The sequence below is a fragment of the Carassius gibelio genome, chromosome A6 (genome assembly GCF_023724105.1).
Source record: "Carassius gibelio isolate Cgi1373 ecotype wild population from Czech Republic chromosome A6, carGib1.2-hapl.c, whole genome shotgun sequence".
In the NCBI taxonomy this organism is placed as follows: domain Eukaryota; kingdom Metazoa; phylum Chordata; class Actinopteri; order Cypriniformes; family Cyprinidae; genus Carassius; species Carassius gibelio.
Genome location: NC_068376.1, coordinates 16,911,554 through 16,928,311, shown reverse-complemented (window position 1 = coordinate 16,928,311; position 16,758 = coordinate 16,911,554). Strand labels below are relative to the sequence as shown.

The window sequence follows — 16,758 nt, the reverse complement described above, 5'->3', positions numbered from 1 at the left end:
ATTCATTTCGATACCCCTACCAATTGAGGAAATTTGATTCTATTAGGTGCTACAATAAAACAATAAAAACTGCAGGCATGAACACATCTTAGACATCTTATGCTTGGGTGTGAATTCTACGGACTGTCAGTTCGCATACTTCAGCAATAATTGGATTAAGTCTCTTTTTCTACAGCTTTCTCAAGCACCCAAAACTAAAAGTAGTACAGCATATTAAAACGAAGCTGAGGATCAACTTGGTGGTGTTGACTGCAACAAGGAAATACCACCCGGGGCATATTTTCCATGTGTCAGAGAGCCCGCTGAACCCTCGAAGCATACGGACGCTTTCCAGCATGTAGGAGTTTCCCTGTTACAGTTGGAGTGTCAGTTGGGCAGGTTTATGGGTCAACAGTGGCTGGGATTACTGAGCAGCAGATGTTCACAGTCTGGGGAATCTTTCTCGCATTCACCAAGCCAACTTGTAAGACTACATTGGCAACTGCTGAAACCAAACTAACAGTAGTCTGTAAGCTTTTTCATTTAGTCTGTCTGTGAACATGATCTGTGATCATCCCTTTGAGTGCTGAGTGTGTTTGGACACGTTGAGATCTCAGCAGGAGGCATTTCTTTCTCACAGTCTAAGCTATGTTGCAATGATTTCAGCCACACCTTGACACAAAACCATAAAAAGTGTTGGAAATAATTCACAGGTAGTTACAGGAATGAATTACAGTGTTTCTTGTGCCATGGCTGCTGGATCTTCAGCACCACATGCCCTCAGTAAAATAAATCATACAGAACGAACAGAATGTGATATGAAAAGACTACATAAATATGGGGTGCTCCAATCGGAAATTTTGATGCCGATCATCGATCACAGAAAGCCGTATCTGCCGATACGATCACCGATTTTTAAAACCTTTTTATAATTCATAACCATTTATAGTGATACTCCAATCAGGATTTTTAGGGCCTGAGTTTCATTTTTGATAATGGGGTGAATTGCCCTCTTAGGTGACTCTTGTGAGAGGGGAAGCAGCATGGACTGTGCTTTCACACAGGAGGCCGCTACTGACCCATGGCCTGTAGTTGATTGTGGAGGACTGGGGTTTAATTACATAAATCCAGCAAACATCACAGTCTAGTCTGCCATTTCCACCAGACGATAGAGTTGACATTTTGATTAATTTGATTTTTTTTATTTTGATTAAACAGAGCAAGGGCAAAAAAAAATAAAAATCAAATATTAAACCTATAGTGATAAATATTTCACAATAAGATCTATGACGTGCATTTTCCAAACGGATAGGTTGAATTATAAAAAAAGTTAACATTACTTCTACTGAAACCCATCTTAAAATGAAGCAAGTTTTGTGTACTTAAGTTTTGTTGTTAATGTAAATCAACTCCAATGACACAAATCAAAAAGTCACAGAAAGTGTGGCAGCCCAAGCCAAATGATTTTTTGAATGTAACAGCCAACCTATTAGATTACCATTGCACATAATAGATTAACCATTTAGTTCAATATTTAGCTTGAAGTAAGAGGAAAAGCTCTCAGGAAATGTGCTGTAGATGGCTACATTTCCCGACGTTTTGTCATCGTGATAAGAATGTACATGCAAAGTAAACAAAAAAGTAATTGTAGCTGACAGTACAATCAGGTTCTTGACCGTTGACCAATTTAAGAGCACAGATCAACACTCTCCCTCACTCAGTGCTCCCATTGTTACACGCATCAACTAAACGCTTCAGGAATCTGACCCTTAAAATAAACAGAACCGGGCCATTTCATTTACATTTCATTATAAATCTGATTTCTTGTTGCATGCATTCATCTGACTCCCACAAGCAATGTGTGACCATCACCTATGTCTAGCATCTCGGCAGACAGCTGGACATACACAAGTTTGTCAGCAGTTAGTAAGGGTCAGAGAAGGGTTTAGGTGTACCTGGCAGTACTGACCAACTGCCCAAGTGTGCCGTGTCATCCAAGCAGTTAAACACCTCGCTAAAGCCTGCCTTATGAACTAAACTCCCAGAGTGTAGTTTCAACATGAACAGTACACATGGGGTTTGGTGCTCAGTCTCATTCAACAGGCACAGCACAGAGCAACACATTATCTAGCTGTAGATGTAGTTTGATTTAGTCAAATTAAGCAAATATCTTGTGTAGATAAGTTCCCAGGAGTTACGCTATCATTCGCTCTCTTTTGCCACAGTTGTATCTAGGCCAAAACTATTGGTAAGCGCTGTCTTGAATGTGATTTTTTTGTGAATCTGATTTTCATGCGCATCTCATCAGTAAAGGCACTCCTGTGATTAGTAGTATATCTCCAGCACGTGCATTCAGATCAGGGTTGCCAGGTTTTCAAAACAAATCCTGCCCACTTGCTTCTCAAAACTAGTACAAAACTAGCCCAATCGCGTTTCCAGGAGGTTTCCCGATAAAAATAAAATTGTGTCCCGGGATTAAAATACATGTTTTTTTGGCAGGGTTGCCTCTGTAGAATTATAATTTTAGAGGCTAAACATCACGTTATTGGTATTGGAGTCGCTTCGACCCGCGGACATGAAAACAACCGTGGAGTTTAGCGGAGAACCTCTAAAGCAGAAGCTCATGCACTTCTAACAGCAAAATGGAAATTTTCCATGGCTTTTTTAACATTTACAGATGGAGAATATACCTGTGCAATCATGTAAGTTATGCATTATGAAAACGGCACATCTCAAACACATTAAACAGTGCATTTCTGTCAGCCTCACCTGCAGCCTTTCTGTCAGAGCATCTGACGGAGCGAGCACGAGCCGCTTGAACTTAAACTATAAGCTATAGGCTACTACGAGAGAAACAAAACTATTATTTAAATGCAAAACAAACAAAAAAAATGTACTGATTGGTTGAACTCTTCATCTTTTTCTGTTGCTTGTTTTGAATATTACACGTGGACGGGTGTCACTAGATTTTTGCGTAGTTAAGAGTGACAAATCTTACCAGTGTACTTTCAGTTCAAAATGCATAGCTGCAAGGCAAAATGCATACAGGTTGGCAGATCTGTTATTGGTATATAAAATATTGATGCTGTCTTTATATATAGTTAGTCAATATAGTTTTCATTAATTGTACCACTTCAGTGAGGTGTGATAAAGGCGGCTTTTAGAGTTGCGCTGCTCCCACAGTGGGAACACAGCTTGATTTCGGCCTAGCAGCTTGAGGAGCAAAGCTATTGGTCCAGCAAGGCTCATTGTTAGCCCTGACTCACACAGGCCTGAAAAGCGGCTATTGTAACATTGACTGGACATCATCAGTCTTACATGGGCTGGGATGAACTGACCATACAAAGCATTTGTCTCTGTGGTTTTTCTTTTAAATAATTTTTCAATTACACAATAACGTAAGCACTCCTTAAATGGAACTTTCTTTGTCTATCCACAAGTTGAAATGGAACGTAGATAAGGGAAACATACTTTTAGTTTTATTCAACAGAAAGCAGAAAAGTTGTGTTTAAGAAAAGCATTTACAAGTGAGAACATTCAAAGTGGAAAAAAAGATCACTTGGTAAAGAGTTTAGTTCAAAGAAATACATTTTGCTTGGATCATCACTTGCGTCACATTAGAAGTGACCTGGCAACAATGCTTTACTGAGTTTTTTGGATAATTCTCATAAAATCAAATCTAAAACCATTTCAACAATGGTTGATAAAATGTAAAAATTTTACATTTCAACAATACTGTACTGTGAGCAGGCATTAAATGAAGTCTCTTTGGAAAGAAGTGAACTCGATCTGTGCTATAGCAAATCCCCTGATTTAAGGTCAAAGCCAGCAATGGCTGCCAACAGGGCCAAACTAATGAAAGCCCAATCTGTCATGCTTCAACACCCTCAAATTATATCAGAGTGAGAGATGGCAAAAGTTGTCATCTGAGTTGGGGGTGGTGGGGGCTTGAAGCAATCAAGAGATGCTGACCTCTAGGATTTTCCTCATGGCCAGCTCTCTCAAAGCAGTCACTAATTTGTTCCACTAATTGCATCATATGGTGGACGTTAAGCAGGCCAAATGAGAGGGTGTATAAGGCTTCCTACTACCGACTGTACTGATAAGACTGACTGCTGGTTTTGTTACTGTTGATTCGCTACACAAGACTGCAACTAAATATTTAATAATATATGTGCACATCTCAATCTTTATAATTAAAATATATCAGCTTAATCAGACAGGATTGCCATTATAGCAATTTCATATAATCGGTCGAAATACAAGTGAGAATGATAACACAATACAGTAACAGAATAAGGGCATGAATACACACGCACTTGCTTCAATGCTATAAAGGGAATTTAGGCATCATAGTTTGAAAAAAAATGGATATTATTTTTGATATTTTCTCAAGATAACTTTTAAAAGTGTTATTAAATTATTCCTATTTTGACTGTGCGTTCACACCAGATGCGACTTGCGTGATTAAATCGCGCTATTTGCATGTAGTTGGACGCTTGAACATTTTGAGTTTATTCGCTTCATTTGCGTGCCAAATTCACTTTACAACAGATGCAAATTTGCGTCATGGGAGGGGCTTCTGAAAATTTAGTTCACACAGCATTGTGATTTCAACCACCATTTATTTGGATAATTTTCAAAATATTATGGTTATTGTAGCCTGACTAGGTCAGGCTTGCTGCTCAATCCCAGTTCGCTTCTGTACTGAGTCTGAAATAGTGAACTATCTCCCAGTTTTCCTCCAGCTCCAAAACAGCTGGGCAATCTACGAACAGATGGCGGGCTGAGAGCAGTGACGTAGACTCTAAGCGTCGAAATTAGGATTGTAGTTTAGGTTAGATTACTGAAACCCAAACAAGAAGAATGTTTGTTTCACGTTTTGAATGGAGGTGATGTTGTGGCCCTACTCCCGACAGGTTTTGGGAAAAGTAAAATTTATCAACTGATTTTTAAACTCTCGCGATTTGCCTGAAACGCTCAATGTGCAACGCGTCTATCGCGCGAATCATGCAGCAGGTTGTCTATTCGCATTTTTGTATTGACTTAACATGTAAATCACTAGCGTTGAATGCTTCATTGGCGTCTGTTGCGAATGCACCATTGAAGAGTCATTTAAAAAAAAAAAAAAAAAAAAAACATATTGGAAATTTTGCCATGCCTAATATCACATGTGCAGTATCTCATCAGGGCTCAAGACTGTAACCAAATAGTCGCATTTTGAGACTATTTTTCCTGCTGGTGAAACTGACTGGTACGACTGCAAAATTTTAATTGAACTATATTTAAAATTAATGCACAGGTGATTTCATTAACGACACATCCAGTCAGTCTTTTTTGCTTAGCGAAACCGCGATACTCGTATGAACTGTGCAGCACTTGTAGAGCCTGTTGCTGCATCAGCACAAGCACAAAGGTGCGCACAGCAAAAATGACACCAATGTTGAGGAAACTATGGATGTTTTTGAAAGGTGTGTAGATGTAAGCAAAACAGACAAATCATCTTTTCTTGTAAATCTTAAAAACAATATCGCAAATTTGAAGACAGTTTGATAGCAAAAAAAACTAAAACAAAACTCAAACAAATTCAAATCACATAAGATTACTGATGAAAAAGAACAGGTTGATACTTTTGTTTTCATATAACTATAAACTATGCTAAAAGTTAATCAACATGTATTGATTAATCCCATGTTGTAGCGCAAAAAAATTTAAATATTGCAACCAAATATGTCCCTGTCTGGAGCCCCACTCATATTTATCAGCCATCAGTCAATCTACACTCTAGTTATTAAGAGTTGCACACTTAAAATACTCAAAATATCTATACCAGTTGACTAATGCTAAAACTAGGTAAAGCGAGACAAAAAGAGAGACAGGTCATTGTATGTTATGCTCAGCTTTAAATCGCAGGAAATTGTTTCAAATCCAAATGTTCCTCATTACAGCAACAAAGCTGAATCACAAATCATTCCAAGCATTCCACTGAGGACTCTCCATTTAAATTTTCCCGACACAAACAAACTCACAATCAAAGTCATAGATCTTTAAAGTTTAAAGGCATGTACAAAAGCTGGACTTTAATGTCCTACTGCATAAAAGAACACTCCACTATTTTTGAAAATAGGCTCATTTTCCAACTCCCCTAGAGTTAAACTAGTTGTGTTTTACCATTTTTGAATCCATTCAGCCGATCTCCGGGTCTGTCTGTAGCACTTTTACCTTAGTTTAGTATGATAGATCATTGATTCTGATTAGACCGTTAGCATCTCGCTCAAAAATGACCAAAGAGTTTCGTTATTTTTCCTTTTTAAACTTGACTCCTCTGTAGTTACATCATGTACTAAGACTGACGGAAAATGAAAAGTTGTGATTTTCTAGGCTGATATGGCTGAAGCTATTAGAGGAGTTGGAAAATGAGCCTATTTTCAAAAATAGTGGCATGTTTCTTTAATCTAACACAATTCTACTCATGCCACACCAACACAAGCTGCCCATTACTCAAATACCTACTCCCACCTACCCCATTCCTCCCACTCATCCCTCTACAACCTGTCAAACAAACTATTTATGAGCCTGTTTGTTCATGCTGGACAAGTCCTGCTCTGCTCCCTCCTCTGAAATCCCACCATCCAGCTCCTCTGTCTTCACTGTTTCGCATTCCTCACTGATCGAAGAAGCCCCCTCACTGCACTGACCCCTCCACAAAGACTCATCTGTGCCTCACACAAACAACACACATTCACATGCGTTCATTAAAACAAAGACACACACACACACTTTCTTCACTCTGCAGGTCTGTCTTAAACACAAAACAGGGAGTGAAACTAGTGCTTTTTTTCTCTGCTGTTGTTATGAGCTGAATAAAAAAGGCCCAGTGTTATTGAGCTTCCTGGTGCTGCGGGGTGTGGGTGGAGCCCTGTGCCTGCTGACCAATCCCATTCAAAACTCTTTTTTGCAGAGCCGCCCATTTACCTGGTGTCACTGTGGCTCCTTCACTGTCAGTTGCAGTTGTTTTGATTCTGAAAGCACATTCAAAAATGGCTCCAACATTAACAAAGGAAAGAATCTGGGTACAATGTCTACATAAACAAAGAGAGAATGTCTACTTCGGGTCTTTACACAGCCTTACACAACACACATTGTTTTATTAAGAAGAAAAACACACACATTATAAGGGAGGAATTTCGCCAGTAAAGACTAAAGTTGGCACATGGAGCCAGCATTCTTGGAAGGCATGAATTTACTTTCTGTTGTGCCATTAATGTCATTTACGTACAGGAAATGTCTTTTATTGTGACGGTTTCCAGGTCTGTGCAGGTTCAAAGACCGTTTCTAGTCACTGGGCATTCTCCGTGGTTCAGCTTTGAAAAGACGGGCTGTTTTTTCAAGGCTTTTTCATTCAACTGAGCCAGTTCAAATATCCAGAGCAGCAATTAGTGTCTATTTTTACTTGCACATCATTGGAGAATAAGCCCAAGATTGAATTACAAAAGTGTAAAGTCAGGACAAATCAGTTTTATGATTCACATAAATCATATGTCGTGAAGTAATGTTTATCACACGTTCTTGCAAATTTTCAACATGAATGATGAAAGGGTCAATGACAAAAACAATCTGCCACATTTTGCAACCGGAACTAACCTTGCAAAGCCATATATATATATATATATATATATATATATATATATATATATATATATATATATATATATATATATATATATATATATATATATAAAATTCAAAAAATTTGGAAATATTGACCATATGGATCTTCATAGGTCCTCTCGATGTCAGTTCTTGTTTTTTGTTTATTATTTCAAAATATTTAAGATAAAAAGTTTAAAGTGTTTAAAGTACACTTTATATTTTAATACTTAGACATTTAATTCAGAAATTAAAAACATGTTCATCTAAAAAAAAAAAACAGAGATGTCGCTGACCCAGAAGACTCTGTTGCCATTGTAAGTGTAACATTTGGATGTATCATTGCTAAAACTTGCAGCCTGCCGATAAAATTGTAGTCTTGGATAAGAAGTATTTGTACAGACAAAGAGGACATTATCTCCCGGCTGAGGTGTATTTATATCGCTTGCATAGTGTCACTGAGCAGATAAAGGGGACTCTCTACTCTCTCCCTCTCCACAAGCAGCTGTGAACAGACCCTCATTGGAGAGTATTTGGCAAGGGTCCTGGTCCTGGCACAGACTCAGCTCAGTAAGAGAACCAGTGTGACATGCTAACCTATCCTGCCTCTCTTTAGGACTGAGAGCAGGGGCTCTCACAAAACACAGCACTCTCTGGCCCAGAGTTGTGCGATAGGTCTCTGCAGTCTCTGTTTAATAGCGTCTATTTCTGCTGTCCCCCCCTCAGAGCCCCAGTTGATTCCTCAGAAGGTCACAGTAGGGCTTGAATGGCCTGCAGCATGCTCTGGTCAAATTCCATGCAAATGTGCATGTGCCCAAGTTCTCTCTTTGTTTTTTAGAGCTGAGACAGCAAATTAAATGATAAAAACCAATGATCTAAGATGAGCCCTCTCCATCACAGCTGCCAGAGTCATTGTTAGGACCCCAAAAATAGGTCAGAGTTGTAGTTTTGCATGCAATCCGAATGGAAATGTATTGGACAGATTTAAATCTTACAGAACCGGTGTTATTGTAGCTATATTTAAAAACATTAAATAAAGGAATTTCCATTAATATTAACTCAAATAAATTAATAATTAATTTAATTAATTTTTAACTAAATTAAGGCAACAGGCCTGTCACTGACTTTGACTGTCAGCTTGAGTGATTACTTTGAAGAGCAAGTAGAGGCCTGCTTCGTCCCATGGGTGTAGATGGGACAGGAAGTTTAGGCTGCTGTAGCTGCTTCCTCATCACTTCCTATTAGCCTAGTGAACCAAAACTCATGGGGAGCAGACGTCTGACAGGTTTTGAGTGTCCCGAGCCCGTTTATAATGGAAATGTCAAGACTGCAAATCATTGCATTTGCACTGACATGGACCAATTATCTTTAAACTTGATAACCTACACTTTACTCTTCCATTATGCAAAGGGAGCTGAAGAGCCATCAGATTCAAAGAGATTTTTTTTTTTTTTTTTTAAAGAACGGAAAAACTATGAGCTAAGCAGCTGTTCGTCCTCACAGGTTACTGTACATTTTTTAGCAACAGTCAAGTAAATTATTGTGTTGCTGTTGTGTATAATAAATCAAAGAACACGCAAGTCAAAGGATGATGCAAAGATGGCACATGTAGTATGTCCCCGGAATGTATTTACACCCATAGCTAGAACACACTTCATCGACAGTTCTATACAATACATACTCTATGCATTAAGTGTGTAACTTCGGAAGCAGCTTATGTATCCTACTTTGTTTTCAACAGAAATCCAATGCATAAAAATAAACATGTACAGTAACTAATACAATAATAATTTGTCTCACTACACCCAAATACACTACAATTCAAAAGTTTGGGGTCAGTAAGACTTAAGAAATTAATACTTTTATTCAGAAAGGATGTACTCCATTATTTAGTTGACAGTAAACTCCCAATGATCAGTGCAAACACATGAAATAGACAAATGTCAACAGACCAAAATATTCACAATTCGGCTACAAATCCCAAAACAAAAAATTACAGATATCATAATCCAGCTACAGGGGTAAATGTCCATAAATACATTTTGACTGATTTCAAAGTCAGAGAAAATTATAACTCTGGCACACGCTATGGAGCAGAGAACAAACCCAGATCCATAAATACATGCTGAGGCTGGGATTGCTGCAGGCCTTCAGCGTTTAGATGGCAGCAAAAATTACAAGTTGGCGAGGCAGAGGAGCGGCTCACAGATCAAAAAAATTATGTTAAAAATTATGTAGGAAAAGTAATAGATTAATCTATGACAAGAGTGCACCCTCAGAAATCTACATTACAAAAGGAGCTTTGACCTTTGTTTAAAAAAAAGACTTCCTCGTTGCCTTTTTCTCTATCACATTTTAGAAATCATCAGAAGTTATATATCACTTGATAACATAAAATCTCAAAATTCATCCTTCAAAACCCATTTTAAAATCAGACATTGCATTACCATGTAAATGGCACATCAAAATCATGTTACAAAATGTTTTCAGTCATGAAATATAAAATTTAGGTTTGTATCATGCACATTCAAGTCTATCTTCAAAAACGTGAGTGACAGTTATCAGGTTAAAAGTGTCTGCATTTGAACAATGAACAAACCTGAGGTTTTAAACTTGAACATTTGAAAAGTGACTCAAAACAATCTCATCACAACCATCACCAGACAATATGTTCAGACTATCAAGAGCAGTAGTTCAGCACATCGGTCTTTGTTTCTTTGGTCTGTTAGTTTAGAACTGAGGGTTAATTTGGGATATTTTGTGTATTTTAGTGTACCTGGGTGTGCATACAAGAACACAGTCCCATCTTGGAAACAGATGTGGCTTCATGACATCAGACTCATAATGCAGTGAGCACACAAGTGCACACAAACACACACACACACACACACACACACACACACACACACACTCCTGCTGAGAATAAACAAACCCCTTTCATGAGCAACACCAGACTGTGTTAGCGTCAGTTTGTGCATCATGGAACAGATCACAAAGCCACGTTGCCTTATGAATCATTACACACAATCTGCCTAATAAAACATCCACATCATCTGACAACAGATCAATCACTACCACAGTTCAAACACACTCAGCAGTGCTAAATTAAGTGTAATGGAAAACAAGTCCCAGTGCACTCCTGAGGAGGACTAGAAAGACTAATAAATCTTTGAACCAGAACTGACCCCATTGTTCTTCCTTTATCTAGACGTAATATGAACAGTCATTAACCTCCAGCAGGGGCTCTCTGATTCAGTAAAGCATGTTTGGTGGTACCACAGCATTCCTGAGTCCTGTAGCCTAATAAAGCTGGATAACAACCGTTTTCCACTCTCCCGTGTTTGATCTTTGTAACGGGGGAATTCAACGCACATTGTTATCTGATCTAATCATGGGAAGTTCTCATCCTCCACCAAATTACTTAGAGACTGTCTTATAACACCACATTAAGATACTCTTCAAATGTCAAACCAGAGAGACGTTAAAGGAACATTTCATCCAAAAATGAACATTTTCTCAAAATGTTATTAACCTCAGGTAGGGCTGTGCAATTAACTGATTTGGCTCGATTTCGATTTTGGCCTTCAACGATTATAAAAAAAATACAAGAATCGAGATAAAATGATTATTGCGCCCCCTTCTGCCGCCTCTTGCAGCTCTGTGCTTTCGTTCATCCTTAAAAGCCCAATTTCCCACCAAATCAATAAAATCATGTAACCTGACATTTGCTAAATGCGACATGTTTGATTTATCGAAGTATATTTATTAATATTTTTAAAAGCGTGAAAGAGAACTTGCGCTGCTCCTCAGGAAGAGATATGAGCTCAGAGACAGAACAGAACAAGGACATTAGCATCAAGATGTGCACCCAAGATGTGCACCTAAACGGTCAAATACATGTAAAAATGTGTCAAAATGATGAGCTTGGTGATTATTCACGTATACCTTTATCGGTCATGTAAAAAATCGGTCAGGAAAATATGCGCATTACAGTAATTTGGATCCGTGTGGCTCTTAAAGTGACAGCGGCTATGTTTGATGTAACATTTGATTATTCATTTCTGTCATAGGCTGTACCACACTACATGAACCTTTTCATATAAACGGCAATAAATACAAAACTAGAGCCAAACTAAAACTGAAATGAGACATTAATAATAAATAAAATAGTGAATAAATGAAATAATCATATGGGTAAACATTAGAGAACAGTTTGTTTCATGTGTATTTTTTTAATCCATTGTATTTGTCCTTTGCGTTTTTATTACTGACAGTTTAATTAGGTTCAATAATTTTGAGGACTTTTGTTTGTTTGAAATTCTGCTGGTCTTTACAATGTACATGTCATAGCAACCTTATTTACAGGAATATATATATATATATATATATATATATATATATATATATATATATATATATATATATATTTGAAATGTATCACAATCTTTAAATAAATCACTCATATAGAGTTCTGGTCATATAGCCCCCTCATAATTGTGTTAAATAATCGTGATTATGGTTTTTGCCATAATCGAGCAGCCCTAACCTCAGGCCATCCCTGGATTTGGAAAAAAAAATAGCTTTAGATCACTTGACGACCACTGAACCTTGTGCAGTAAACAGGTGCCGTCAGAATCAGAGTTCAAACAGTTGTTAAAAACATAACAATGATAAACAAGTTATCCACACGACTCTAGTACAACAATTAACGCCTTGTGAAGTGAAAACCTGTGTTTGTAAGAAAGATATACCAACATTGTTTAGAACTGTTTTCACTCATAAACAGTGCATGATCTGTGCATATTTCTCTTCTGATTTGGAAGAGATGACTTTTCACAGGAAAAAGCGATATTAATGATAGACTCGTATTTTAGCTGGCAGCAGTGATTTGAAGTTAAAAACTTCCTAATGATAGAATTATTTATTACAAACCTGCAGCTTTTCACTACACAATATGCTAATTGATGAACTAGAGTGGATGTGTTCTGGATTATTGGGATGTTTTTAGAAGCGATTTGAACTCTCATTGTAATGGCACCCATTCACTGCCGAGAATCCATTGGTGAGTGAGTGAGGTGATGCTAAATTTCCCCAAATCTGTACAGATGAAAAAGAAACCAACTCATACAATCTTGGATGGCTGAAGGATTATTCAGGTGTTGTTGCTGTAAAGCCAGTTAATTTTTACATGTCCCAGATTAAGCATCTCTCAACAATAAACGTGTTTTAAAAGCCACCCTGCTTATCTCAAAATTGCACAAACCCACACAATCCTAAATCTCGCCTCGTCCATGTCATTTTGCATTCAAATGCTGATGTCATATTGTAGGAAATTCATTCAAATGCAACTTCAACGAAAACTTAAGCTTTTTTTTTTTTTACCCATTGTGATAAAAACAGAACTTCAAGGCAGAAAATGCATACATCAGATGTGTAACAGCAGCCAGGCTAGAACTTACAGTGACTTCAGGCCTCGGGTGTAAAACAGACTTAAAGACGCAGGATTTAAGAACTGAAGCCATGTGGCAGCTGTCACCCACCACAACCCAACACGCAAAGCAAGTCTGCCAGAAGTCTCCGGAGAGACGTCGTTTACATTCTCCAGCACAGCCGCAAACGGACAAAACCAAACGCAGTGTGCTCTTATTTTTTAAATAAACTTTGGGGAGCTTTGCAAACATAATAGCAAAAGTACAATATTTGTGCAGCGGAATCAAACAAACAAAACATCCAGGCAAACAGTTCAGCCAGCAAGTGTAGTCAAAGTAGATTCAAAAGATTAGATTTGGTTAGATAGAAAAGTAAACTAGAATAAAAATCTAGTCAAAAATAAATCAAGGCATGTTTATATCATCATATGTACTGCACTGTTTTTTTTTTTTTTTTTTTTTGCTAAATTAATACAGGGAAGAGTTAAATTTAATTATAATTATTATATATACATATATACATATACACACATATATACACACACACACACACACAACTGAAGACTCACATATGGCTGCTGAAAATTCAGTTTTAAAATATATATTTTTTTATATATTAAATTCGAAAAGATATTTTAAGATATAAATATTTCACATATCATTTCACGGTTTTAACTGTTTGATTAAACATGATTGATTAAAAATTGATTTAATCAAATTAACATTGATTAAACAGATTTTAAATGATAGTGTACCGTGAGCAAATATAAAGCCCATCAAAGCTGCAGTAGGGAACTTTTGATGCTCTAGTGGTTAATAAACAGAACTGCTTTCGTCTTGCGGAAGAACATCTTAGCCGGAACTACTTCTCTCTGTTTATGTCTATGAAGAATCACAAAGGTACTGGGTTACTCCGCCGCGGTACCCCCGAAGCAACCTAAAATAGTCCGAATATAAACACTTATTATAGGTGCACCCTAGTGATTCAGGACAAGCTAAAAACAAGGTTTGGAAAATGGATTCATGGTGTACTCGCTTATTATATACATTTTTCTACATTTTGAACCCAAACAAAGTTACGGACCGCAGCTCTGATTGGTTATTTTTTACCGGGAGCGGATAAATTTCTGAAAATAGCAACATGACCACTGGGAGGAGCCAGAGGAGCTTGATTCTTTTCACAGATTATCTGTCTCATATTCTACTGTCAGGACATAATGACAGGTTTAATAAATATGTTCAAAAAAAAAATCACAAAAGTTCCCTACAGCACCTTTAAAAGACGTAATATTTTATATTTGAGAAAAATTCATCACAAATATATAAAACTTCAGGATCACTCACACAGACCTATATGGAGATGAACAGTTGATGTGGAGTGACTCACCTCGAGCTCATAGAACTCCTGAGCATCATCCAGGCCCTTGACGCGGATCTCCAGGCTCTTGTTGTGGCCTTTCCCTCCTGCTCCCATAGCCGAACTGAGGCTCTGCCCGGGCTCCAGGGTGCTGATGCCTGTGTTGTACTGAGCCCCGAGCCGTGTCCCTGCAGGGGTCTGCAAGGAGCGGTAGGTGCCATCTATCTCACCCATAGCTGCTCCCAATGCAGCCTACCCCCTCTCTCACACACATATACCCCCTCCTGCCTGGAGACAACAGAACAATTAAAGAAATGACACTGATCCGTAATCTATTATAAAAAAGGAAGAAACCAGATCAGCAGAGATAGCTACTGGAGTATAAAGACAAGAACATAATTTATGACATTCATTTATTTTCAACCTTGACTAACTAATTCAAGCATTCAAAGTTGCTCCACATGTAAAAAAAAAAAAAAAAAAAAAAATCCAATGACAATTAATATTTACACTAAAATAGTGTGATCCAATTTCCTTTCCTTTCATATGACGTCATAAAGTTCCTGTCATGACTGGCCGGCACCAAAAGTAGTGACCACAAGATCCAAGCTCAGGTTAGCCATTACAAAATACTAATGTACTGCCAAATTTAGCAGTGACTTTGCATGAGGTCTGATTAACACTGGCAACACTAGAGGCGTCAATGCAACACGACCAACTCAAACAAACTCCACTTTAAATCTCTTGATCTCTAAAAGCAACAGGGACACTTGAGAATAACACTCATTAAAGCCAACATCATTCAGAATGTTTCTGGTTCTTTAATGCAACATGTTGGTTTAAGTAATTTGACTGGAATGCCTTCAAATCACAGGCTCACTTACAAGCTAGGGTCCAAACTGAGCCATTTCCCTTCATAGGAATGAAGTTAACATTTGAGACGGAATACTTTTATCCATGAGTATGAGCAATGATCAATCTTTTTTGTTTTGTTTGTTTGTTTGAGTAATGAAAATAACGCTTTCATTGCAGAATGCACTTCATATTGCAAATATGCTCAAAATGATTAACGTAAATAAACTCTGGAGTTGTTTAACGTTACGTTAATGTACGTTAAGTGAATGAGATAAAGCTGCATGGAACAAAAAGATCAAAATCTCTGCTACAGCTTAACCCCCCGCGACGAACTTATTTTACTCATCGTATAACACTGACAAAATATCCTCATCTGCGACGAAAAAACTCAAAGGACACGTTTTGCTGTTTGTCATTAGAGATGAGACAAAGACTGAGAAAGTTTAGTCAAACCACACAAACATGCGAAGAGATCATAAAGCCCTACCGTATGCTTCACCGAGTCAAGTTTAAATGAGCTACTGCCAACAAACTATTTTACATTTGCTTTTACATCTCTAATTTGCGATAAATCGACATCATACCTTTTCTTTTTCGCCTGGTATTTCTTCAACTCTGTATAAGTTACACGTCCGACCGTCGATGTAGGCGAACTGCGGTCAGAGCTCCACTCTGATTCGACGACTTCAGACAGATCCTGCCTTCTATTGGTTTAGACTCGGACTGAAACGGTCGGCAGCTATTGGCTGAGATCTGTACCTGCGGATTAATTTGATTGGTGTCGTAATGCCATGTAGTTTATTATATAATATAATATAATATAATATAATATAATATAATATAATATAATATAATATAATATAATATAATATAATATAATATAATAAAAAAGTTAAACTGTGAAGTGCTGTATAAAATACTGTAAAATTACAGGAATGCCAAATAATGAAATATTGTTTGTTCACATGCAAAATAAGTGAAACTTATAATTTTGTAATTGTAATTTTCATTACAAAATTTATTTAAACAGTATATGGAAAATAACAGAAGGGAATAAGCATGAACACAGTACATGCACAGTAAAAAATGCATAGTACATTACATAAAAAAAATTAAAAAAAATAAAAACAACAACAACAAAGCAAAAACTCATGAGCAAATCTGGAGCAAGAATAAGTAATGACCGCATTTTTTATTTTTTTTTATTTTTTGTAAACCATAGAAAGTAGTTTTAGTGTGTCTTAAATCATATGTAAGGACATTTACAGTTATAATGAGACATTATATATTATAAACTAAGACCAAGAGACATGCTGACCACTTGGCAGTAGGTCAATCGAATTATATATAGGTTGTAAATATAATTATTTACCTTTTTTAAGTCAGTAAGTGAAATTTAAAGCATTTTGTGGTTCGTATAAGGCCCCCACTGCGTTGTTTCAGCAGGCATGTGGCTGTCTGTAGGACATGATACCGCTGACGAAGGTG

General features: G+C 37.3%; 1 protein-coding gene across 3 annotated transcripts in view; it reads right to left on the bottom strand.

Annotated features, from left to right (window-relative positions):
• LOC128015533 (FERM, ARHGEF and pleckstrin domain-containing protein 2) overlaps nucleotides 1–15,984 on the bottom strand; it is a 50,991-nt gene extending 35,007 nt beyond the window's left edge. For 2 of the 3 annotated variants that reach the window (XM_052599413.1, XM_052599415.1), the window contains exons 1-2: nucleotides 15,855–15,945; nucleotides 14,446–14,703 (exon numbers count right to left, since the gene is read on the bottom strand). In XM_052599413.1, the coding sequence (XP_052455373.1) occupies nucleotides 14,446–14,649 (204 nt within the window). In that variant the 5' untranslated portion in view covers nucleotides 14,650–14,703; nucleotides 15,855–15,945. Of the gene's footprint in view, nucleotides 1–14,445; nucleotides 14,704–15,854 lie in introns of all 3 variants that reach the window. The other variant, XM_052599412.1, reaches the window with a different exon arrangement.
• Nucleotides 15,985–16,758: the final 774 nt, after the last annotated feature.